Below are 25,803 nucleotides of genomic sequence, written 5' to 3'. Positions count from 1 at the left end.
GCCCCGGCTGTGCCGGGCTGGAAGCCCGGGCCGCCGCCTGGGTGCCCGTGGGGGGTGGAGGAGGAGGAGGAAGAAGAAGGCGACAGTTGAGGGCAGAGGAGGTGAAGGTGCTGCCGCCTTGGCGGAGCCCGCTCGGCGAGCGGACGAGCCGCAACATCCGACCTGCTTTCCTCTCCGCTCTTGGTGCAATAAAGTTCGAAACCCAAGGTTTTCTCTGGTGCTGTATTTTGTTCTTGCCCCTGTCCCCTGCTCCCACGCGGTTGGAGAAAATGCTGTTTTCTGCCCTTGGCTACTCGAAGGGAGATTTTTGGCTATTTTCTTCATTCCTCGGTTTTGTAGATGAAGAATTAAAACAACAAAACAAAAACTCAGTAGTCATGGAAATGCATTCTTTTGGGAAGGAAAGGGGTGCTAAGAAAACATATTTGTAATAACTTTTTACAGAAACTGTTGGGATCTTGTAAAAGGGAAGCTGGTGTTTGAAAACAGTTTCGGTTTTAACCCTTTTCAATAAGATAATAATCACTTGAGGGCCATCACTCTGAAACTCTTCTAAGAAACGAATATTAGCTGAGGTACTTTTTTGTTTGATATCATTGGGGGGAGGCAGTCTTGCCAAGCTTTGAGTCATCGGATCTCCCCTTAATCTTGCTCACTCCTTGCCGTGTTTCTCACACACTTCTGTCTAAACTTTAATAGAGGATCGAAATAATTCTCATTCTAAAAATAGTCATTATTTATGTATTGCAGTAGGTAATCCCAGTCTGAGGTTGTGACAATTCAAGCCGGTGGAGGTTGTGGTGTATCTTTTTTCCCTTCACCTAGAACATTGGCAAAGGGGACTGTCAAAAAGTCATTGACACATTAAAGATTGAAAGAGCATTGCAGTATGACCTATTTAAACCTGCCATATCTTCTCAAAAGTTGCACTGGAATTGTAGCCTCCCCTGGCATCACATCTGCCTTTAAAGATTTAGCATAAGAAGCATGGTATCCCATGAACACTGGTGACAATCCTGCATTTATAAAGCAGAATTTTCCTAAGCCTAGGAAAAATCTTAATCAATTAGAGAAGAGCCTGCCATATAATATGGAAAATAAATACTTAAGACCAAAAAAAAAAAAGATTTAGCATAAGATACTTTTTTTTTTTTTTTTTTTTTTGGTTTTTCGAGACAGGGTTTCTCTGTGGTTTTTTTGGAGCCCGTCCTGGAACTAGCTCTTGTAGACCAGGCTGGTCTCGAACTCACAGAGATCCGCCTGCCTCTGCCTCCCGAGTGCTGGGATTAAAGGCGTGCGCCACCACCGCCCGGCAGCATAAGATACTTTTGTGCCATCTATTAAAATTTTGTGCACCTACTCATCATTTCCTGACTTCAAAGCAAAACCCCAAGTAATTATTTTAGTTGCTTTGCTTTAAAAGATGCACAGTTTGTTTTTAAATAACCAGTTGTGATTGCTGCATGCAAGACCTTTGGTTAGGAATAAATGCTGATTGATAGTAGAGTCATTGTGTTTGATTTTTCTGTGTGTCAGTCAGGGCTCTGAAACTTTGTTGCATTGTTAGTCTTTAGCACTTCAACAATTTGCTATTGTCAAGAAAATTAAGATGGGGTGAGGAGATGTTTCCATAGGATTAAGAAGACAGTTCTGTCTCTACACAGTGAAGAATTTACACATGGTAATGATGTTGGTAAATTAGTTTTTACAAATGATTCTTTTACAAACCAATAGAGATGATACATGAAAATGAGTCTTTCCTTCTAAGAATAAGATTTTTTCTGGTGTGTCTTTCGTCAATCTTGACCAAAAGATATTTTAAATTTTATTTTTGGAGAATCAGATTGACTGAGCAGAGGATACTTGGGACACTTTTTGTCTGCTTTAGTTTTCAAGCATTCACCTGGAACCTGGCCTGCATTGTAATTCTCCTGGCTCCTAGGGGCCAGGAAAAATCAAGCTGCTCCTTCTTCCTCTCATCCATTCATTCACTTACTTTTTATTTGTTTATTCATGGACATGTGCATGTAGGAACTAATGAATTAGCCTGGCAAAGGTGGCACACACCTTTAATCCCAGCACTCTCCGAGGCAGAGACTGGTAGATCTGTGAGTTCAAGGCCAACCTGGTACACCAAGCGAGGGAGTTCCAGAACAGGCTCCAAAGCTTGTCTACAGAGAAACCCTGTCTCGGAAAACCAAAAAGCAAGCTAATGAATTATTTTTTGAAAGAATGTATCTAGTGGATACTAAAGGAACATTTCTTCTGGAGTTTGAAACTAGTGTTAGCCACTTTTGAATGAAACTTCACTCAAGAGCCTGAAGAAACAGAAACCCAATCCATAAATTTCCTTTTTCCACTTTCAGAAGCTAATGTATCAGCTCTAAATTAGCAATTTTTATTTTCTTAGAAAAGTAAAAGTGTCTCTCCTAAGGCATTGTTTTTGTTTGTTGTGAGTAGTTGTGGAAAATCAATTATGTATTTTTTAAATATCTCATATGCCCTTTTTAATCAGAGAATATTATTTGTGACAATGCTTACACTGGGTCACTGAAAAGTAAAATGTTAGTTCTATAAACAGGTAGATTGGCAGTTGCAGCCATATAAACTTGGCAGTTATATATTCATATAACCATCTTTCTTGCTGTGTTACTTCCAGAACTAACTTTTATATTTTGAATAGTTAGAGCTCAAATCTGAGCTTAAGACTATAGCAAATATCAGGAAATAGATAATTACACCAATTCCCTGTGCATGTGTGAACTTGACTATACAGTTGTAACACTTGACAGTAGTCCATGGTGGTTTGAATATTTAACACTTGCCGTGACACACATATCATGAGATGTGTCTATTTGTTGTGGAAAAACTACAAGTCTGGGTTCGAATCCCAGCATTGCCAGTCCTGTCTTGTGCCTACACTTGGTAATTTTGTGACCAGGGGAAAGTGTCTACTTTCTCTGCCTCAGTTTCCTCATTTGTACAATTAGAATAATAGCATATTCTTTTGGTATTTTTAGATAAATAAAAAGGGCTTTTCCTTCAGCAAATTGTAATGTTCATCTTAGCTTTAACTTCTACCTTTGGGGCCTTTCACGGGTGTCTTAATTTCTCCAGACTTACTGTGTTTAATACACTGGGCCAGAAAGTCCCACAAATCCAATGAGGAATTTCACTCTTTACTCTCAAGGAACTGCTGGGAACAGTTATTTATCATTAGAAAATAATCAAAGAAAAGAGAGCACTCTTGGTGAAGTAAAAAGCAGTCCTTTTTTTGTATTTTCAGTTTTGTTTTTTAAGTTAATTATTCAGATGGTTATAGTACAGAACATAAAGTTTAGCAAAAATAGCCCATGTGTCTTCAGAAGCACTCTCCATACACAAGTAAATGTGTGTGTCTTTTTCACACAGGAAAGTAGTATGTTATGCAGACCTGTCCATCCCTATGACACTCATTGCCTAGGCTAATTATAATGACTTTGCAATTGGTTTGTATAAGCACTTAAAAACCGTTTAAAAAGATCTTTAAATTTTATGTATGCATGTATGTGTATGGTTGATTGTATGAATGGGCACTGTGTGTGTGCAGGAGCCTGAGATGGTCAGAAGAGAACATCAGATTGATCCCCTGGAACTGGAGTTTCTTGTGAGCCACCATGTGGATGCTGGAACCAAACCTGGGTCCTCGTCAAGAACAATAAATGCTCTTAACAACTCATCTCTTCAGCCTGGGTCCTTTTATGAAAGTATTTTTTAAGTATGGGTATGCTTAAATCTATTAACTTTAGGTGAGCTGATTCTGTTTCTAGACCATACATGACCTTGTACATTGTAATGCCACCAAGCTTGGTAGTAGTAGTGCACACCTTTAATCCCTGCACCCAGGGGGCTACGCCAGCTGGATCTCTGAATTCAAGGCCAACCTGGTCTACAAGTAAATTGTAGGCAGGGCTTCATAGTGAAACCTGGTCTCAAACAAAAACTTTATTTAAGCAAGAATTATTTGAGTGAAAAATAGTGGGGTAGTTTGTGAGAGGAACTGCCTTATCTCTCAGCTCCACTTTATAAAAGCCTTTAGCTAAAGATTACGATGTATTCAGGGACAAGCTGATGTGTAATAAATTGATTCAAGCGGCGGTGGTGGTGCACGCCTTTAATCCTAGCACTCAGGAGGCAGAGGCAGGCAGATCTCTGGGAGTTCGAGACCAGCCTGGTCTACAAGAGCTAGTTCTGGGACAGTCACCAAAGCTATAAAGAAACCCTGTCTCGAAAAACAAAAACAAACAAAAAAAAGTTGATTCAAAAGGTAAGTGTAATCTGACTTTGACTTTGTTTCATTAAAATTCTTACCATCCTGACCTTTCAGTTATTATTTTAATCAAAAAAGTATTGGCAGTTTTCTCTATTGATAAATAAGAATGTTTCATTTAGTGTTTTTGTTTTGTTTGGAAGGCAGGGTGATTCTTTTATATTTATTTTGGTTGTCTGAGAGAGGGTCTTGTGTGTAGTCTAGATTATGCTAGAACTCACTATGTAGCCCAGGCTGGTCTCGGACTTGAAATCATCTGCCTCTTTAATTTCTTAGTTGTAATTAGTATTTCTTGTTTAAATAGAAAATGAATAGTTTGACGCACAGCTGTCTCCTGAGAACCACGCTGTCCCACCCCCCCCCCCCTTGAAAGTCCCTAGTTGGTTAGCTGGACTAAGTAAAATACATTTCAGCCTCAGCAGAAAACGAGTCTTAGTGTCTTTTTGTTTCCTTCTTGGCTCCTAAGAGCAGCATTAAGCTATACTGCATTTTATGTGTTCATGTGACAGATTTTCTAGACAGCGCATCCCACTTCTTTCTTTAGTTATTAAGTGAACCTGTCATGATAGACTTCATTGTTTGTAGATATAAGTTGAGAACAAAAGTGTTGTGGCCATACAGCCTACAGTTTTATAAGGCTGTTACTGTCACTTGGAGGTTTCCTTAGTATTATAAAATATTAACATGCTATTTTTACCTGCTGCATGATTAAGGTGTGCCAGAGCGTTTATACAGATTTGGTGATGAGAACAGGTAGAGACTTGAAGGTTCTAAAGGCAGATGACTTCTGAGTATTTGCAAATGTAAGGCAAATGTTTCCTCAGTGTGTTTGAGTTGTTCCTGGGGTAGAATCAGCTCATTGATACATAAAAACTGATAACATGAAATGGCTATTTTGTTCTTCCTTCATTTTAATGTTTCATTAGAATCATTGTTCTTGGTGTTGTTCTGTTTGTGTTTGTTTTGTTCTTGAGTCATGTTCTCTGTAACCCTGACTGTCCTGGAACTTGTACTGTTGAGCATGCTAGCCTTGAACTCTGCTTCCCAAATGTTGGGATTAAAGGCATGACTGGCTTAGAATTGTTGTTTTAAAATAAGTGTAAGCTTATTACATCTATAAATGTAGTTTTTTTAAATTATGAATAAGGGTAGCCATTTAGTTTTTTCCAAAATTCATTTCTTCCCTTAATTTGTACACACTCTTAAGTTCTGATTTTTTTTGTCTTATGTTTTTCTCTTAATTTTTTCAGACAAAGACATTGAAAATGTATTTTATTATATTTTGCCTAGATATTTGATTATCTATTGAATTACATCTTTCATATTCTCATTCATTTTAGCAGATAAATATAAAGTGGTACCTCCCATAATACATACTTATCTATAACTTATTCACACATTAGACATTCTAGCCATGCAACATTATCCAGAACTACGAAGTAGTTCTAGCGGCTGTTTACACAAATCTCCAAACAGTAGTTAGGACTGGCCATGTAACTCCATGAGAGCACTAGCCTGTCATGAATAGGTTTGATCTAGACAAATCAAAGCAGGGTTTGGGGAAGAGGTCATCTAGGGGATTTACAGATTTTTTTGTCCTGAAAGGAGAAAAGATTGATCCTTGGTTGAAGAACAGTAAATTAAAAGCTGGCCAGTGGTGGCGCACGCCTTTAATCCCAGCACTCTGGAGGCAGAGGCAGGTGGATCTCTGTGAGTTCAAAGCCAGCCTGGACTACAGAGTGAATACCAGGACAGGCTCCAAAGCTATAGAGAAACCCTATCGCTGAAACCAAAACAACAATAAAAAAAGAAAGAGTAAGTTGATTGGGAATAGCTAAGTAATGACCTTGATGCAGGAGTAAAGGGTAGATCAGAAAGTAACCAGCCAGCAATGATGGAAGCTTTCTTTCCTGAACGTTAATGGATCTTCTTTGAAACTAGGATTTGTTTAATGAGTTTCAGTTGTATCCTAATAACCTGGTTATTTGCTTGTGAGATTCTGGTTGCAGTTATGATGTAGATGTAACATACAATGTTTAATTTAACCAGGATCTAATAAAACATTGAGAGATTTACCCCTGCTTGCCTTAACAATGACAGGAAGAAACATGGAGGCATTATTACTCTTAAAGAGGTTTCTTGATTTAGTAGAAGCAGTATAGTTCACTGCAAATAACAATAGTAATATTCTGCTGTTATGTGTTGCTATTTATCAACCTAATTTGTTCATGGAACATTTGCTGATCATCAATTAGTAGTTGGTAGAATAATCACAGGGAAATGTATTCAGGTACTTAAGAAAATAATTCCTGGATAGCAAGTGAAGATTGTTCAGGTGCTATAAGTAGAATGTACATATTCTGTCTCTCACCCACAGAGCTTGAAGTGCACACTGTAGGGGATGGTGGTACAAGGACACCTCACTGTTGTCATGAAGAACTACAGAGTTTTGAAAATTCATGTGGCAAGTTTTGGTGGGCAGGCACCATTTCAGTAGAATATTGAAGAATTTGTATAGGTGGAAGTGTATATTCTAGGCAGTAAAATATACTACAAAATGAGGACAGTGGTGTTCAGTGAACTTGCTATATATACAAATTGGTGAAGAGAGTGTTAGGTCACTGTGGATTGACAGTATAAGGAATCCTGAATATGAGGCACAAGTTTAAGTTTTATATAAGAAACAAGATATATATATAAATATATATATTCAGATAGAAAATACATTGAATTATCTTAAAATGTAGATTTCTTGACCTCCAGTGTATTGTAAAAGACATTATAGCTTCTCTATCAGCTTTATTGAAATGTTATTTACTATATATAATCCACCTGTTTGATAGATATAATTCAGTAGTTTTTAATGTTGTTACCAAATTGTGCATCTGTTGCCACAGTCAGCCCTGGAACATACTCATTACTTCAGAAAGAAACCATCACCCTCTAAAGTCCCTACACAGCAGCCCTAGACAACTGCTAATTTGCTCTGTGCTTTATAAATTATCTGTTTTGGACATTACATATGAATGAAATCGTTTGATGCATTCTTAATAGTGGTGAGCTTCTTAGCATAATATTTTCAAAGTTCACCCATATAGTATTTATCAGTATTAATTTTTGTTGCCAAATAATAGTCTATATTATACTCATTATTTTACTCATTAGTTCTTGGACACTTTGACTAAATGATACAATGTAGACATAGTTTCATTATCTTGCCTAGATATCAAGGAAAATGTTGGACCTTATGTCAGTCCAGTTGCAGCTGTTTGAGGAACTGTCAAGACATTTTCTAAGGCTACTGCACATATTCTATATTCCCACTAGCAGTGTATGAGGGCCATAATGTCTCCATGTCCGTATTAACATTTGCTATTCTATTTCTCCATTATATCCATTCTTGTGGGTGCCAAGAAAGCTATGTCATTATGGTTTTGATTTTTATTTCCCTAATGGTCTTAGACATCATTTCATATGTGTTTATTGGTCTTTTATGTATCTTTGAGAAATATCTATTTAGATCCTTTGCCTGTTTTCAAAGTGAATTATTAATCTAGGTATAAGTGCCTTACCAGGTACATGATTTACATTTTCCTCTCTCAGTCTATTGATTGTCCTCTCTCTCTCTCTCTCTCTCTCTCTCTCTCTCTCTCTCTCTCTCTCTCTCTCTCTCTCTTTTTCTCCTTTGTCTTTTCAAGACAAGGGTCTTACTATAGCTCTGGCTGTCCTGGAACTCACTATGTGCTGGTCTCAGATTTATAATACCTACCTTTCCTATGCCTCCCTAGTGCTGGGATTAGAGGTGTGTGCTGCTACACCCTACTCTACCGCTTTCTTGATGTTATTATTTGAGGCATGGATAGTTTCATTTTTATTTCTAGTTCATCAGTTCTTTTCTTCTGTTGCTTGTGCCTTTAGAATCTTTGCCTTGTTTTTTCAAGATGGAGTTTCTCTGGCTGTCCTGGAGAACTGCGTTTGTAGACCAGACTGGCCTCAAACTCAGAGATCCATCCGCCTGTCTCTGTTTTCCAAGTGCTGGGATTAAAGGCGTGTGCCACCACCGCCTCACTGAATATTTTTCCTTTTTTTCTTTTAATTGTCATATTTTCCAAATAACTCTGAAAGCCCAACAAACAATACCATTTGTTTAATGAAAAGCAATTGAAGTCTCTAATGTATGTGGAGCTATGTTCTGCCTGCTGCTCTTCTTCATTGGTCTGTGTCCATATACCTTTTTTGGAGTGATTGGTGAAAGAAAACGAAGAACCAAGAAGTGACAATTTTGAACATGACATAATAATTGGCTACTTTCTGAGTGAATTTATGGTGTCAGCTTGGATTAGTGTATTTACTTAATTGTTCTATTTGGGAAATTCACTTTTAAGCTTACACGAGGTGAGTGATACTGCGTTCGTCTTTTAGAAATACTGAACTGTCCTTTGAAGTGTAAAGGATGAACTCACTGTCATAGGAAAGCATTTTTTTTGTATCATTATCTCTCTGGAAGAAGATTTCAAAGCTTTTATTTTATTAATAACTACTAAAGTTTGTCTCTAAGAAATTTCAGTTTTAATTTATAAATAGATGACTTGGAGTAAAACATTCTAGCGTAGGTCATTGAAAAATGAATTAATTTTTTATTTCATTCCTCAGATCTGTATCAATAGAGAGATAACAATAAGTGCCAAGTCATATAATCCCTCCCCAATTTCTTTTATCCCAGTCATCATTTCCAAATGGAAGTTTGCGGTTTTAAATAGCTAATTAAATAGTAATATTTGTTTAGAGGGAATATTTATAAGGAACTAGGCCATAAGTTTGCTTTATACTTGTCTCTTTTAGCAGAATTTCTCTGTGTAGCCCTGGCTGGCCTGGAACTTGCTCAGTAGACCAGGCTGGTCTTGGACTCAGAGATCCACCTGCTTCTGCACAACCACACCCGAGTACTGAGATTAAAGGTGTGCACCACCAGGCTCAGTTTAATTGCAGATTTTTTTTATCCTTTTTTTTTAACTTAAAGAGGAAATTTATTTTTTATGATTTAAGGTGATTTGTACTTTGAGTTTTTATTAATTTTGATGTTTTATATAGTAGTGTCTTCCTTTAAAGAATAGTATTGAAGTTGTGTTAATCAAAATAATAATGAAAAAGTATGTCTACCTGGAAAGTTGGGCTTGATGTCGATTATTTCAAGACTAAAGATAAAAATACTGAACTTCAGATGTCTACTCAAAACCATACATAAAGAAAATTCCCTGTATAATAATACTATAATGGTGAATGCGTGTCATAATATATTTGTCCACATTCACAGTGTGTTACACCAAAAATAAACCCAAATGTGAAAAATAAATACATACAATACAAATACATAAAATTTGTGCCATTGTCTACAAGCCATTTGTCAGCTTCACAGAATATCCGTGTCTGCTTTAAATATAGTCTGCTAGAGCTTTGGGTTTTGTTTTGTTTTGTTTTTTGAGTTTTTTGTTTTTTATTTTTTTCATTTGCTGACGGACTGGTAAGCAACATATAATTAAAGTGATTTGCGTATTTCTTTATATTCTGTAGGGTTTCAATGTTGACTATGTTTACAGTTCTCCACTTTAATACTGGTGACTGAGAGGATAGCCCTGAAGCCTGCAAATTCCTTACAGACCTCAGCATCCCTACCTGTCTGTGAGCCATGCCCTAGCAGCGGTCTAACCTATCTGACTTGTAAACATTTCACCAAGAAAAGCATTTCAAGACCTACTTCAAAATAATTAACACTGCTTCTTCAACTTACAGACCTCTTAAAAGCACGTGGACAGTCAGTGTCCATTGAATGTAGTGGCCTCACACAACCACATCGAATAGAATACTGAACATTTAACTTCCGGTCATAACTTCGGGGTCTTTACAGTTTGGGAACGGAATTAGTTTATAAACCAGAACTTCAAATGTAAAGACTGCTTCACTCTTTCAATATGGAAACACTTTTATAAAAGTATTTACTTTTTGAAGGTGTATAGTCCTTGTTTCTAAGAAGCCAGCTTCCTGGTCCGTCTGGTGGCACTTTCCTTTAGACGTTACCTAAAGGGTCAGCTTCATGAAAAGCTGTATGAAATGAGTGTTTGCAAATGAAGTTCACTGGGAAGAGGTGGGATGAAAATGTTGCCCTGGGAGACCAGGCCAGTGAGATGGTTCAGGAGTAAAGGTACCGGCTGTGACGCCTGATGACCTGAGTTCAGTCGCAGTGACCGACTAACAGAAGGTGAGAATCCACTATAGAGTTGCCCTCTGACTGCATTCTTGCGCATGTACATGGTGAATAAATATTTTTTTAAATTCACTAATGCCATCATTTGAAAAGAAACCAAGCCCTTAGCATGTCACATGCTGCATAGTTGCAGCTGCCTGCCAGGCAGCACTGTCTGTTGTTGCTCAGACAAGGAAGCTTGTTCTCTGAGCCGCGTGGAGGCTCACCTGAAAGAAAATGAGAAAGCAAGATGAGAAACTTGGAGTTTTCAACTTTCTTCTTGAAAAGAACTATATACTAGATATTCATAAATGACTGCTATAAGTTACACAGTGTTTACACAAATCACATAACACTTCCCTAGTTCACTCTTGCTGAATACTCACTTTGAGAACTCTTTTTTCCTAAGCTATGAAACTTTTTAAGACTGGCACTCCCATAGCATGGTAATTACAAAACTGCAGTAAGCCATAAATACTGAAATTAAAATTCTTCTGAGTTAAGCAAATAAATCGGGATTTATTCAGTAGTATTGCAGTGTTGCTGTCTGCCATGTCCACATGGAGTGGTGGTTAGGTTATGCTGGTGTTCACTGTTGCTACAGATTGTCTTTGAAGTATGGAAAGTAAAGCCTTTCTAGAATTTATTCAAGGGTTTACCGGTGTGATGTGGTGTGTGTATGTGTGCCATGTGTTTCTGGGTACCTGCAGCAGCCAGGCGAGTGTGTCTCATTTCCTAGAACAGGAGTTAAAAGCAGTTGTAAACCATCTGATGTGTTGGGGGTAGCTAATGCTGACCATGGAAGAGTAAGCAAACACTTTTAACTGATGAGCTCTCTCTCCAGCCCCTAGAATTAATTTAAGTCAGTACATTACAATCGCCTTCATGTTAAATCTTTTTTTGTCTTCTGTTATCTAGAGAAGAGATTTAAGTATAGATTTATTTTCTGTTTAAAAAAGACCTTGTTTTGAAGGGCTCAGATATTTTGAGAACAGATTTAATCAACTTGGTGTAGGTAGCTATTTATTTTAGTTGATCTCATTGCCTGTCTTCACTCATTATCGAATCTCGGCTTTAGACAGTTTGGGTTAATGAGTATTGAGTAAGGTATGTGTCTAAAATGGTGTGCATATGATGACTGAATATGATTATTTCTTACCTAGTTTCAGTGAAGGGATGCTGTATTTACCAGGAAACTAGTAGTCTCAGAAACTTGGAACATTGCTCAGTTTTAAGTATTGACTACATACATTTCAATTCTGGTAGACTAGACATATCAAAGCAGACAAATAGCGAATGTTTTGAGGTGACAGCCAGGAAGAACTTTACAGGGGTAAAGCACTTTAGAGGAGTGCAGGCAGTACCACATGGTTATTGACTGTGAGATAACCTCTGTCATACAGAAGCTGGACTTCTTACCTTTTTCAGTAACACTTCAGGAAGAAGCACCTATCAGAGGTGGAAGGACAGGTTGGCAAGACTTTTAATTTTAAATTCTTTGAAAAACTAAAACAAGTACAAAACAACTAGAAATTACTGTATCCCATGGTGGGTATACTTTTGCGTATTTATAACAACAGAATTGTAAGATTTATTTTAAAGATTTCTCTCTCTCTCTCTCTCTCTCTCTCTCTCTCTCTCTCTCTCTCTTTCTCTCTCTCTCTCTGTGTGTGTGTGTGTGTGTGTGTGTAGGTGTGTGCGTGTAAGTGCAGGTGCATGCTGAGGCCAGACGTGTCAGATCCTAGAGCTAGATAGAACTAGAGCCGAGCGTGAGCTGATGGAAGGCAAGTGCAGGCCTCTGAATGAGCAGTGCACACTCTTAGATGCTGAGTCATCTCTAGCCCTAGACAGTTTTAAAATTGCCCCAATACGCCTTCTCCTCAAGTTGCCCTGGAAACCTCAGAGTTCTGTTTATGTGGTTCCCTTAAATCCCTGGAATTTTAGGAGATGAAAATGAGTTCATGAGCTTGTTCTTCTGCTGGGGAATCTTTCCTTGTTTTTAATTGAGGTCCTTTCCATCTTAAACAGCATGTGTTCCATTAGTTAGAAGTTCATTTCTTTGAACTTTTATCTCACATCTTGAAAAGAATTAAATTTGTGAATTTAGAGGCTTAAATAGCCATGTTATGAGGATGGATTTGTTCTCTTTTTTTAAAGATTTATTTTATTTTAAAAACATGCCTGCATATGTGAGACAAACGTGTTAGTGCAGGTGCTAGCAGAAGCCAGGAGACAGCCTTGGATCACCTGACGTTGGAGATACAGGTTATTGCGAGCTGCCTGATGTGGGTGCTAGCAACCAATAGGGCTCTGCAAGAGCTGTCAGTATGTACTCGTCACTACTCAACCATCTACAGCCCCCTGAAAACGGATTTGCTTTCCAAAACTTGTAGACTATTGAGGATTTAAAGAATTGAGGTTGTTAGGAAGATGAGAACAAAAATGAAGAAAAAGTGAAGGTCCACAACCTCCTTTTCCCTTAGTGATTGTAAACTTGGCGGTTTGACTGGCGTTGATGAGCTTTCATTTGTGTTAACTTGGTGTAGACAGAGAGGTATTGCTGCCAAAGTTATTTCTGATACAGCACATTTCTGTGTAGGTGCCGCTTAGGAGAACTAAATGCTACTTGTTAGGACAGGTTCAGTGATCAGCCTTCGTAATACTGAAGAATATACCACAATATACCCAAAATACTGCCACTATTTTTACTGGTCTGGTATTCCTGCACACTTCTACCATCTGCCGGGGTAGATATTTTATTTGCCTGCTCTCTTGCCCTGTTCTGCACAGTGGAATATAAACTCTATGAGGAAAAGTTGTCTAGGATTTCATTCTTTTGTTTTCTCTTAGTAGTTTGATCAATGCTCAGCACAGTCAGATACAATGTTTTCATATAAGAATAATGTATATAATGTAAATTGATAAAATTTAAGGCGATTTTTAATAAAGGATGTATCAGTAAAGGGAATTATTTTGTTGTGAGTTAGCCCGTTGCACTTTAAAAATTCCTAGTCCAATCATTAAAAAATACCACTGTGCCCGTGATGGGGTAGTAGTGATGGCAGTCAGAGGATGACTGTGGAGTCGAATTTTTGTTTGTTTGGTTGGTTTTTTTTGTTGTTGTTTTTCCTACCTTTGAGAGGGCTTCCAGGGATCAAACTAAGGTTGCCAGGCTTGCATGGCAAGCCGCTTTCCCTGCTTTGTCTCCACCCCAGGGCTAATTTTTATATTCTTTCTTGTTCAGGACCCCACAAATTGTTTCTGATAGGTTAATCTGTGTCTGGATATGACAGTTGGGTTGATGAAAAATCTGAAGATTCTAAACATGTTGCTACACAGTCTGTTCTTCCCATACTAGAGGACATAAATGGCACAAGTTTTGAAGTGGGACATGAATGATCCTGTCAGCTCAGTCCAGCACGCAGATTTCTGTTGTGTCGCCTTCAAGGTGAAAATCAAAAGAAGAATATCTGTTGTAGTTGAGTCCAAGAACCTTCTCATCTGCATGAAAATTCTTACCAACACTGTTTCCTTATGAAAGACACAATTTTGCTGTTGCCAATTTGGTTGGTATCTATTTAAGCTAAAAGTTAACAGTTTAAGCTTGATCCCTGCCCTGAGTAAGGGCTGGTAGCCATCTGCATGAAGTGATAATAAAATACTAGCAGTTTAGTTGGGGGCTTGTAGCTCTTGGAAAAACCATAACTTCAATGAGAAAATATTATCTAATTAGAGTGGGGAAATAAGAAAATCATAGCCCTGTTTTGAGTGTCTGTGGCTGTAACTACTTAAATTTTCTGTTCTTTTATTATGATTTAGTACTGAATGCTATTTTCTAAACCAAAATCTCAAAAGAAGCCTTATACTTTAGTTTTTTTTTTTAAATAAAGTAATCTCAGTGTGTTGTAAATAGAAACAAAAAAAATGTGACCCATGTGCAGATTGCCTTTGATCAAGTGGTAGAGTGAAACTGTGTGTGGATGGCAGCGTAGCTGTCAAAGTACGTACGGCTTGGAATAAAGTTTTTATAAATGATTGTGTACATTTTATCTGCAAAGGGAGCATTATAGTGTTCACTTGTTGCTCCTGAAATGAGTTCTTTGTTCCACATGTCATTTCCTCCAGGTCAGAAGTATAGATAAATTTTGGATAGCTAAATTGTTTTAATTGTTTTATTTTTACATACTATATATTTTTAAAAAAATTTAGAGTATAACTGTTATGATAATTTAAAGTTTCATGAGGGAATAATAACCAGGTTATTTCAGGTTTTTTTCCTCCATTTGTAAATAGAGCAAACAGTCAGCCAAAATGGTAATTTTAACGTGAGATTTGAGAAGATGTCAGTGGGTATCTCCAAATCACTATTGAAATATAGTTTTAGTCAATAGCTCAGAAATGTTATTCATGACGTTTGATGTTGATATTTTTTCTTTAAACTGTGCAAACACTCTTGAATCTTTAGAAGGAAAAAAATCTCCAACCAGTACTGATAGTAAAGTATGTAAAAAGAATACCAGACACTTGTCATCCTATAAAAGCCCTGCAGTTGCCACTTCCAGCTAAGCGTTTCATTTCTCACACTTTCCGTGGATGCAGCGTGACATCTATGGTTTTCCGTTTTGTCTGTGTGTGTGCTTTTAACGTAAATGAGATTCCTTTCCATTTAATGTCATTATGTTGTAGACAGTTCTCTTTTTACTAAAGTAATTCTTTTCATAGGTCTCTTAAAGATGATTTTATGATCTTAAAACAAATTCTACATCAAATACCTTTTAACTGCATTTTTATAAAAGTTTCATACTGACTCAGTATTCCAACTTTGATGATTTTGTGGCACTGATAGCAGTTATTTTCCCAGTGTCTTGGTGGCTTTATGACTGTTTTAAATAACCATTTGTCAAGTCTGTGACCTTTTTACTTTGTCGTCTGTGTTTTATGGGTGCTAGTATTTCTAACTTTGTATACTAATTTCTGAAGAAACATTTTATCATCATTTTAAACTTATAAATAAATAATGATGTATTAAATATTTGATACATGTTGATAGTATTATAATGATCATAAGGATGTGTCAATTTTGATTCTTAGTTTTAGAGTTGTTTGGTAAAGCATTGAGATTTTCCGTTATGTGAGGAATGAGTATAGATATTGCTCATAGTACATTCATTTTTGTCTGGTAATATTTAGAAAGGGTTGCTTCTTGTTACCTGAAAATTTACTAATCTATTGTACCCACTGCTGCTAGGGGCTCTGCTCCACTGACTTCTGCTGCCATTAGGTGCCAGAGCACTATACAGATCTGCAAAACTCTTAGCAAAATGGGCTCTACATGTGCTAGAGTTCAGTATTGACAGTCAAGTATTTCAAAATGTGTTTTGCTTCTGTGTTGCACTCTGCCATGACTGAGGAGTGGAGTCTCTGATGAGGCTCTGGCTTTAATCTTACATTTTTACCTCTGTGGTCCACTGTGTGGGCTTTTGAAACTTGGGCTGATTTGCCTTGGTATCTTTTGTCTACTAGTGCGTGGCTTACAGTTGCTCTGCTTCTTGCTCTGACAGGAGGAAATGCCTAGAGGAGGGACCTGATGCTCGCCCTGCTCTCTACCCTCTTTCTGAACCTGACCTGTGCAGCTTGAGAGAATGAGCTTTGCTGCCCTCTGCCCTCCTCGTTAGTAAAGGAAGAGTCATGAGAGGGACCATCCCTATTTCCTGTTAGCAAGACACATCCAAGGAAGACTTTGAATTTCTTCATTGTTTGTTGTTTGAAGGTACTAGGTTTATAGCTCAGCAGATTTGAACAAATTGAGTAAAAGGTCAGCTCTATTCTGTTTTAACTAGATTTCTAAGTGCATTTAATAACCTAACCATCACATAGACCTATTTATAACTTTAAGTTTGCCTTTAAAGTCACGAAAGTACAAAGCACTGTAGTGCTTGTAACGTTCTTCCATATTATTGTAGGTAACTAAATGACCATGGAATCTGGAGCAGACAACCAGCAGAGTGGAGATGCTGCTGTAACAGAAGCTGAAAACCAACAAATGACAGCTCAAGCACAACCACAGATTGCCACATTAGCCCAGGTATAAATACATGGAGAGATCCAGGCTGTGTCTCTTCCAAGAGAGTATCAGAATGCCGACTCACTATTAGTATTAGCGTATGTTTAGAAATGATAGTAATGACTAATTAACAGTAAAATGCATCATTAAACATTAATATAGTTTGTGTAGTGACATGATCCAGAAATAATTACTTTTTTAATAACAAATTAATTGGCCCTCTCAAGGCAATAAAACCTTGATTATGACAGCTGCCTTGTTTTTTTTTTGTTTGTTTGTTTGTTTGTTTCTGTTTTAATACCACACAGACTTATTTTGGGACCTGGAGGTACAGATATATTTGGAAACCTAAGTTTATATAGTCTGGTACTAAAAAGCAGATTAAGCGAGCAAATTGAATCAGTCCTAAGAATGATAGCAGTCTCTCCCCTGTGCATTTTAAGTACATTTAGTCTGGTTTTAAGTATCCTGTCCTTAAGGCCGTCATCTCTATATTTACTGTTTTTCTCTCGCCTGTTTATTCTTTATTAACAAATCTTTACCTCAATATTCATGAAAACAGTGCTTAATATAAAAAAACAAATATATATAAACCTGTAGGGTAAGACCGATACTTCCTTTCCCCAGTTTTGGAGACAGAATGTCTCTGTGTAGCCCTGGCTGGTATCAAACTCGAGAGAGATCCACCTTCCTCTGCCTCCACAGTGCTAGGGTTAAAGGTATACACAGCCATGCCTGGCTGGTTCCTCTCTAAAGTGAAGCTCCCGAGAAAAATAATCCTGCCAGAGGCTTTGCTTTGCCCTAGCTCAGCTAAGAATCTGCAGTGGAAATGACTGTTCAAAGTAAGTCCTGAGAAATAAAGGGCTTGCCACAGATGGGATGAGGGTGGGTGTGAGTCAGATACTGGAGCTCCAGCAGGAACAGGAAAGGCTGCCTGTCTTTTCTCGTAAGAAAACAGGGTTTCCCCTGCAGATCTCAGGTAAGACAGTTAATATATCAGACAAGGCAGCACTTAGTGAATACACGCTTAGTACAACATACTCAGAGAAGTTGGGGCTCATCTGAGCATTTAGCTAAGCAGGTTTCTTGATGATGACAGCCTTCAACATGTGTTCTTCTGGCCTGGTTGTTCCCTCAATATATATATATATATATATATTCATCTTGGGAATTCTTTCTCTTCTCATGACTTTCTTTGGGAATTTGTATTCTTGATAAGGTAGAGCATGAAAAGATTAGCTGGCATAAGAATTCTTGGTAAGAAGACTTTCTTGAAAATTATCAGTTATTTTCTATGGTCCACTTAGTGTTGTTTACAAAATTTGAGATCAAATTCATTTCTTATATCTAGCATATTATAAAGTACTTTAGGTCTCTACATATAAAAAGTATTAATAAATTGGTTCATTTCTGATCTCTGTTTTTAGTCATCCCCTCTTACAGTCAAAATTCACATCATCACTTTGGGGCAGTTTCTTTCAGTTAATTGGTGGTTGTTTTGTATGTCTTTTAGGATCCTTGTGATCCAGATATTACGCTTCTGGGACTGTTTTTGTTTGTTTCTTTATTTTCCTCCTGTTTTCTTTGCTGCTTTTCATCCTTTTTGCTCTGCTTTTTTGGGACGTTCTTCTATACACTCCATCCTACCTTTTGAATCTTTATTTTGCTAACATGTTTCCAAGTGTTGTGTTTGTTCCCTGGGTAGTCCTTTGGTGTGTCCGTAGTGTCTCTCCCTTTTCATAGGGCAGTGTCTTCTTCTACCCTCAGGGGAAGGGGTTTGTTTGGGGGGTGGTTTTCATTTTTGTCTTGTTTTGCTGATTATTTTTAGTTTCTCTTTTTTAGATGCTCATATAGCTCTTCATCTTCATTTCCATTTGTTTCAGTCTCCATCTTTCCCAGTAGAGGCGTCCACCAAATTCTTAACACTCTGGATGTCTGCCCAGGATTAAAGTGGGGGGAGATGAGGAGGTAGAATTGTATGGTAGAACTTGTACTTAGCACATGCAAAGCTTTGGGCTCATGCCTCAACATTAAATGATAAGTAGATAGATATAAATGACTAAGAAGCTACTTTGGAAGCTTCATGGATATATTTGGAGTCCAATAGCTCCAAAGGATGAACTTAACTGTGGGGAATGGTGATCTTAACTGTTAGTGTCTTGGACCTTCTCCTTGAGTTTGACTAGGCCCCCAGAGGCAAGGGAGAGAAAGGGCTGGGATTTAATAGTGACCAGTTGTTCTGGTGTTATGTGGTTAAGACCCATTATCTGTAGTACTTCTCCACTGTTCTCCTCTGTGGGCCAGACTTTTCTTCTACAGGGATTGAAAGGATCCATTTCTTCCTTAAGAGCCTCCAACCGCCCTTTTACTTACTTTCAGCCCTTCTTTTCATGCCACCTATTACAGTTGGAGATCTCAGCACCTGGATTTCTGTGGTACAAATCAGGCTTTCTCTTCCTCCATGAATTGGCCATCTATGGTCTTCTTAGTTTGTTACTATTAATCCATCTGCTCTTCAACCTAGAAAACTCTGTTGCCTCCTTTCCTAGTTTCCACATTTATATGATTATACATATAAAAGTGAAATCAATTTCATGAAATATAATTTGGAATTCAGAAGGGAACATGCTCAGTTTATCATTAGGCAGCCCTCCAGCACTTAAGACTTAAAAGTAAAATGTGTAGTCAAGAGTGAACTTTAAGAAAGCTTTTCTCCTTTCTTCTTATCTTGTTACAATTACATTTTTTTATTTGCCCATCTAAGTTCCTTTACAAATACACAACACTTTAAAAAATTTTTCTTTTAGTTTTTAACAGTTTGATACAGTCATATAATATATTTGGGTCATGCTCATGACCCCTTCTTTCCAAGGTCCTTCCACTCTGATGTCCTTCTGTTGTTGTTACTGTTGTGACCCACTGAGTTTAATTATGGCGGCTTACATGAGCATGAGGGGGGCGTTACTGAAGTGTGGACTTGCAAGTGGTTGTACTAGCAAAGAAAATGACTGTCCTCCGAGCAACCATGAACTGCTACTAGTTCCTCAGAGAGCTTGTGAAGCCCCCCCTCCATTCTCTCCATGATAGAACGTTATAGGCTCCATCCATACAACTCCTATGCAGGTAAGGAGACCGTTTTGAGTTAGTGTAACAGCAATGTGCTGTCCAGAGCAAAGGGTTTCACAGCACTCCTTCCCTCCTGACTCTTACGGTCGCTCCACCTCCTCTTGTACTGTGTTCCCTGAGCCTTCGAGAGAGGTGTGTGTCATAGATTTTAACATAACTTCCTGTTAATTCTGACTCTGTATAAATTTTTAATACCAGCTTTTAAATGCTAGGAAAACATTGTAAAGCTAAGGCAAGATAAGATGATTATGATTTTGTCAATGAATAGGAGGGGCAAGAAAACAAAATCAGTGTAAATAAGAAAGATAATCAACATAAAATGATACATCCTATTTTCCTGTGGTTTTGATGATGAGAATGTGCGGTTTTAGTTTATTAAGACAGTGCATCACTGTGTCCCTAGGCTGGCCTCACACTAGAGCAGTCCTGCCTCACCTCCTCAGTCTCAGGGTTACAGACATTCACCACCCAGATGAGAATGTAAAATTTTAATAAATCCAAGTAAAAAGTAATATAAGACTTATTAAACAAATTCTATAATACATTCTATTATGTAGTCATATTTTTAGTAAATATACAGAGATATTTATAATAGATTTTAAAACTGAAAAATAGGTTCCATGATAGAGTGTTGTAAAAACTGAATACGTCTGTGTGCCTTGAGAACCACCTCTCAAGCGTATTTCACTTGGGACCAGGCCACATGTTCCCAAGGTAGTTGTGAATGTGGCCCAACACATTTGTACATGACAATATCAAAGGTCAGACACCTGTGATAGGAAAGTGCCTCACAGGCATAGCAGGCACAAATAACAGCAAATAAAATAAAAACATGGCAGATATGCTATGGTAGTGCTGGTAGCAGGAATACATGGGAGTTTTAGCTAGGCCTTATAGTAACTGCTGTTTGGGAGTCTGAGGCAGGTGAACCCCAAGTTCAAGGTCAGCGGATAATCAATTGAAACCCTGTCATAAAAGTGACAAAAGGAGAGCTGGAGATAAACCCGGTGTTAGAGCTAGAGTACTTGTCTTTTCCTGCCCACATACACAAGAAAGCAGTCCGGCTGTTTGGTACTCTATGTTAGACTACATGTCTGTGGGAAAACTTAGGAATAACTAGGGTAGAAGTCACTGAGCTAGCTTGTTAGCTTCGCCTTTAAAGGGTGCATGGAAGAAGACAACTAGGGAGTTAAGATGAGACAACTCAGAGTAACTTGAGGGGACCGCATCCTCTTAGTTCGCTCTTGGATTCCGACGTTATGAATAGACTACCTATGTTACTCTGCATACAGAGTACTCGGCACTTTTAGAGAGCCAGGTAAAATTACACATAACTGCAAGTGACCAGAGAGAATAGAACTAAAAACAAAGATTTTGTAGCCATCTAAGAAAAGAAAACTTCTAGTTTTATTTTTTGTGCTAAAGATAACTTGTCTTCAAAAGATCTTTTTCCCAGCTTGATGGAAGCATCCCCTTCCTGCTGTGTTTCTCTGCAAATTCATGTTCAGTACTACACCTTTCACCACAACCCCAGCTCTCCCAAACCTGTTTGCCACTGCAGCATTTTTAATTCCCCTCTTGCACTGGTCATTCAGAAAGCCTTTCCTTACCACCTACTGCCCTCTTTCTGGCCTTTATCACCTACCCTAACTACCGTATAGGCTTTCTCATGGCCCCACCTCCAGTGCTCTCCCACTGAAGTGTCTCTGTTATTCAGCCTCTAGAGTGACTTATCTAAAATGGAAACCTTACTAGGCTATTCCTCCTATATTCTCAGAATAGAGAAGGTTGGTTTTTCTTTTTAAGACAGGGCCTCAAATGGTAGCGTAGGCTGACTTTGTTTAAACTTGCAGCATCCTTCTGCCTCTACCTCTTTAGTATTGGTATTATGAGCATATGCCACTCTGATTGATGAAAATGCAAGATTTTTATTTGTTTTGAGACAGCGTCTCACTGTACTCCTGGCTGGTCTGGAATTTGCAGAGGTCTCCCTACATCTGTGTACTGGGTTTAATGGCACATGCCACTGTGCCTGGCTTGAAAACTCTTTTAATGTGTATAGGTTTTTTTATGATTAGACCATTTGAGCTGCTGTATCTCTGCTTCTGACATTGAGCAGTGGTATGTGTCTTTCCCTGTATTTTACACACACACACACACACACACACACACACACACACACACACACACCACATCCTAAAATACCACCTGTTAACCAGTTTAGTCATTTTTTTTTTTTTTTGGAATGGAGGAATTGAAAGTTTTAATTATAATTCATATACTTTCTTATTAATGAAAAGACATGCTTATAATTAGTATAAACTAGAATATTATAATATATTTTAGAATGTGTTGTTCTAAACTTAGTAAGTCCTATTTGCCCAAATTTGAAAAGTTAAGGTTTTAAAACATGGTTTATTTAACACCAGGGTATTCTGAAAATTTTGATGCTTAAGGCCAGCATGTCTGTTGTTGACCTTGGGTGAATTAATCTCTTAATATGTTTTTGTCTTTAAGTGAAAATAATTCTTATTACTTTGCCTTTAATTTTATAAAAAAGCAAAAGTAGATATCAAAGCAGGCCAGAAACTGTAAAGCAGCATATGAAGGAAGTATTCTGTAGTCTTGAGAGTATAACTAGGATGCCTGGGTAGATACCACATGAGATAACTGACTGTTTTTGTTTCTCGGGATAGGCTGAAAAGTAGAGGGGAAGAGGGATTTGTATATGTTTAAATTTTTTAAAGAGTATTAAATCATTGATTTCTTTCACATTGTTGAAATACTTACAATCAGGAAGGTCATACTTTTGCTAATTATAAGCTACTTCATATTGAACCTGAGAGGCTTCTGTGATGGTAATTGCTTTCCATGTTTCCATAGGTATCCATGCCAGCAGCTCACGCGACATCTTCTGCTCCCACCGTAACCTTAGTGCAGCTGCCCAATGGGCAGACAGTCCAAGTCCATGGAGTTATTCAGGCTGCCCAGCCGTCAGTCATTCAGTCTCCACAAGTCCAGACAGTTCAGGTATGTGTATAAAAAGTTCTGCATATACTTTAACAACTTGTTTATAGCCGTTTCTGTCTCCTTTTATTAGTTGTGAAAATAAAGACACATCTAGTGTAGATTTATTTTATTCATAGTAAAAGAATGTGTTGTTTCTGTATATTTCTGCTATATATGCAGGGACAGACCTAAGAAAAATTACTTTTTTTTAATCTACAGAAAAAAAGCATTTGTTTAAATTATTTTAAATTAGTAAATCCATGTGATGAGTGGAAATGTTTGGGAAAGGCCCGTGGGGCTGATGTACCTCATTTAAGGGAAGTTAACCTGCAGTGAGCCTGAGTTTGTATGGGGAAAAGACTGAGATAGGATTTGTACTTAGAGATCACATCAGACATAATATTGGCTGTGTAAAAGGTAGACTTTATAACTTTGAAATAATAGTATGTTCAGGAGGTCCATCCTAAGACATTAATTGTATCACATATACTGTCTGACTCTTTGGAGAGTTTGTTCCTTTGGGGTAAAAGGGAATAAAGGCACTCTTTCTGAAGGTGACTACTTAGGCCTAGGGACCCAAGAGCAGTGGCAGTGTATTTCTTTGCCAATTCAGCCGATTGAAGAAAAAAAAAAAAAAAAAAAAAAAACAAAGACTGAACATTCATGCAAGTAGGCCATAACCCCAGCCTCCCGTTTCATATTTTTTACTTCACAGTCTTCCTGTAAGGACTTAAAAAGACTTTTCTCCGGAACTCAGGTGAGTCCTAGGTCCTAGATTTGAAGAAAACTATTTTTAGAAAGGAAGGTGAGAAATTATTTATGTCTTTGTCCTTCTCTGTGAACGTGGATTTCAGGGTTACGTCAAGCTCTCTCAGCCTGAGTGTTGTACCTACTCATTACTTGGTTATTGCTTAACCCTCTGTAACATCTCTCCCCAACCCTAGTCCAGAGCTGCATAAACACTCTGACAAAGAGGAAGCCGTACCTTCTGGGGACTGGACAGTTAGAGGGGAAGTCCAATGGCTGAAATACTGTGAGCTTGCCAGAATTATGCCTTTCTGGTGTTGTGACCTGGTGACCCTAAGAACTAAACAAAGTGGATTCTTTTCACTCGAACTGCTTTGTCTCCCTTCTTCCCTCGCACCCTTTCCTACTTTAAGGAAAATTTCCAGATTCAACAGGCTTCTCCTTTTCTTCCGCATTTACTATATGGTGTATCTTAGATTTCTCTTGCTCAGCCTTAATTGTTTTTGATGAGAGCTGTTGCATTTTCCATGTAGGGTAGCCAAAACTGACTGATAATTGCATGGGGGAGGAGTGCTTCCTCCTCTGTCCTAGAACAGCCATTCTGTTACTGTCATCCAAACCCATGTCAGGGTGTCAGCTTTACCTCTTCTACTTTTTCTTTCGTTTGGTTTGCTTGACCACTAAAGGGGGTAGAAAGCTGTTGTCTTGTGAAATCCTGAAGATACTGGGAATGGACTTTATTAACAAGTTGGTGACAGTATTATTCAAATAAAGGCCTGTTTCTAGAAACTACAATCATAAGTAGTCTTTTGACTTAGTTTTTGTTCATTGAATGCTACGTTGTCATCCTCGATATTATCTCATTGCTGATTCCATACCTGAATTCTTCTCTAGAGCAGAATGGAGAGAACATGGTCTGCTAGTCAAGAGTTTTAGAGGCTGGACCTTCTTTACATAGTAATAATCAACTGACATTGAGCACATTGGCCCTTTCTTTCTTTTTCACTTAAGAAGGTTTTATTTTAATTAAGAAATAAAATCTAGGCTACAAAATGTGTATTACAGTCCTTAAGAAAATGTGATATTTAATTGTTGCTTGTCTTCTTAATTTTAATCTTATTTGGGGGCAACATAACTTAAACCCAAGTAGTAAATGTCCTTAACTTTGTTAGAAAAATATATTTGTTTTTTCAAGAATACATTTTCATCACAGTGAGCTATATAATTTTAAAAACATTTAAAAGAGAAAAGTTGGACTCCTTGAAACGTGGATTATATGAAGATGTATCTGTATATTTTTTGTTACATACTCTAAACCAGGAGAATGTGTTAAACTTACAGTTATTTCAGCCAGTTAGCAATGTTAGTGTTAATAACTCAGTGATAGTGGTTTAGAAGAGGTTATCAAACAGAGTGAAAGTGTCCTCAAACTTCTAGATGGTAGAATGTTAGTATTAGAGAATAAAATTCCCAAAATATCCAGGGTATGTGTCTCTCAATGGGAGAATAAGAACAGTGGTACTTCTGTTGATACATCTTAATATAGTACTATCAGAGATTGAGCTGTATTAGTATTCCATGTACAGCTTCACTCTGCTGCCCCAATACATTCTTCCGCGTACAAATCACATCTCATTGTGTACAGGGTTGGGAGTGGCACTTACCATTTTGGGCCACATATCAATATAGTACTCTCTAAAAATGTACCAGAAAGGATTTATAGATTTTATTACTTTAAATTATTATATCCATTTCTTCAGCAAATGTTTATTGATCACATGCTGTGTGCAGTCACTGTTCTAGGTGCTATCAGAGACAGCAGTGAACAAACAATACCTCTGTTCTCATGAAGATCACATGTGAGTGGAAAGACACACTATGAGAAAATAAAATATGTCAGGTGAGGATCAGTGCTCAGAGGTTAATAAAACAGGGGAAAGGGCAGATCAAGATGCAAAGGGAAGGTTGCTGCAATTCATTTAAGGTGGTTGGGGAACACAGAGAGCAAATACCAGAAGACAGGAAAGGCAGCTGAGCCAGGCCAGTGATAAAAACAGTCCAAAGATGTGGAAATGAACATGTTTGAAATTTGAAAGAATAGCATGATAGTGCTGGCTCCCTAAGTAGAATAAGGAGGAGGAAAGCAGCTGGAGACTCGGTGTTGGTAGACACATTTTTTCATGCTTTGTGATATGATGGGGACAGCAGTGAAAACCTTATATAATATGGTGCTTTTGTGGCCCTTACACAGCATTGCTGTCATCTGACTTAAGGGGAGGAGGGGTAGCTTTTGTGGGGTTTTTTTTT

At 37.9% G+C, this 25,803-nt stretch overlaps 1 protein-coding gene across 10 annotated transcripts in view; it reads left to right on the top strand.

The window, feature by feature from the left end:
• Positions 1–25,803, top strand: part of Creb1 (cAMP responsive element binding protein 1) — a 60,307-nt gene that overhangs the window by 1,169 nt on the left and 33,335 nt on the right. For 4 of the 10 annotated variants that reach the window (XR_003378173.1, XM_026786150.1, XM_026786151.1 and 1 more), the window contains exons 2-5: positions 16,112–16,320; positions 16,514–16,635; positions 22,624–22,770; positions 23,465–23,506. Coding sequence is in view for 9 of the 10 variants with exons in the window: in XM_026786150.1 (XP_026641951.1) it covers positions 16,522–16,635; positions 22,624–22,770; positions 23,465–23,506 (303 nt within the window). In the remaining variant the exon portion in view is untranslated. The remainder of the gene's footprint in view (positions 1–16,111; positions 16,321–16,513; positions 16,636–22,623; positions 22,771–23,464; positions 23,507–25,803) is intronic. The other 6 variants (XM_026786152.1, XM_013351662.2, XM_005361475.3 and 3 more) reach the window with 5 other exon arrangements.

Source organism: Microtus ochrogaster, linkage group LG4 (genome assembly GCF_000317375.1).
Source record: "Microtus ochrogaster isolate Prairie Vole_2 linkage group LG4, MicOch1.0, whole genome shotgun sequence".
Taxonomy (NCBI): domain Eukaryota; kingdom Metazoa; phylum Chordata; class Mammalia; order Rodentia; family Cricetidae; genus Microtus; species Microtus ochrogaster.
This window is presented reverse-complemented; position numbering and strand designations above follow the sequence as displayed.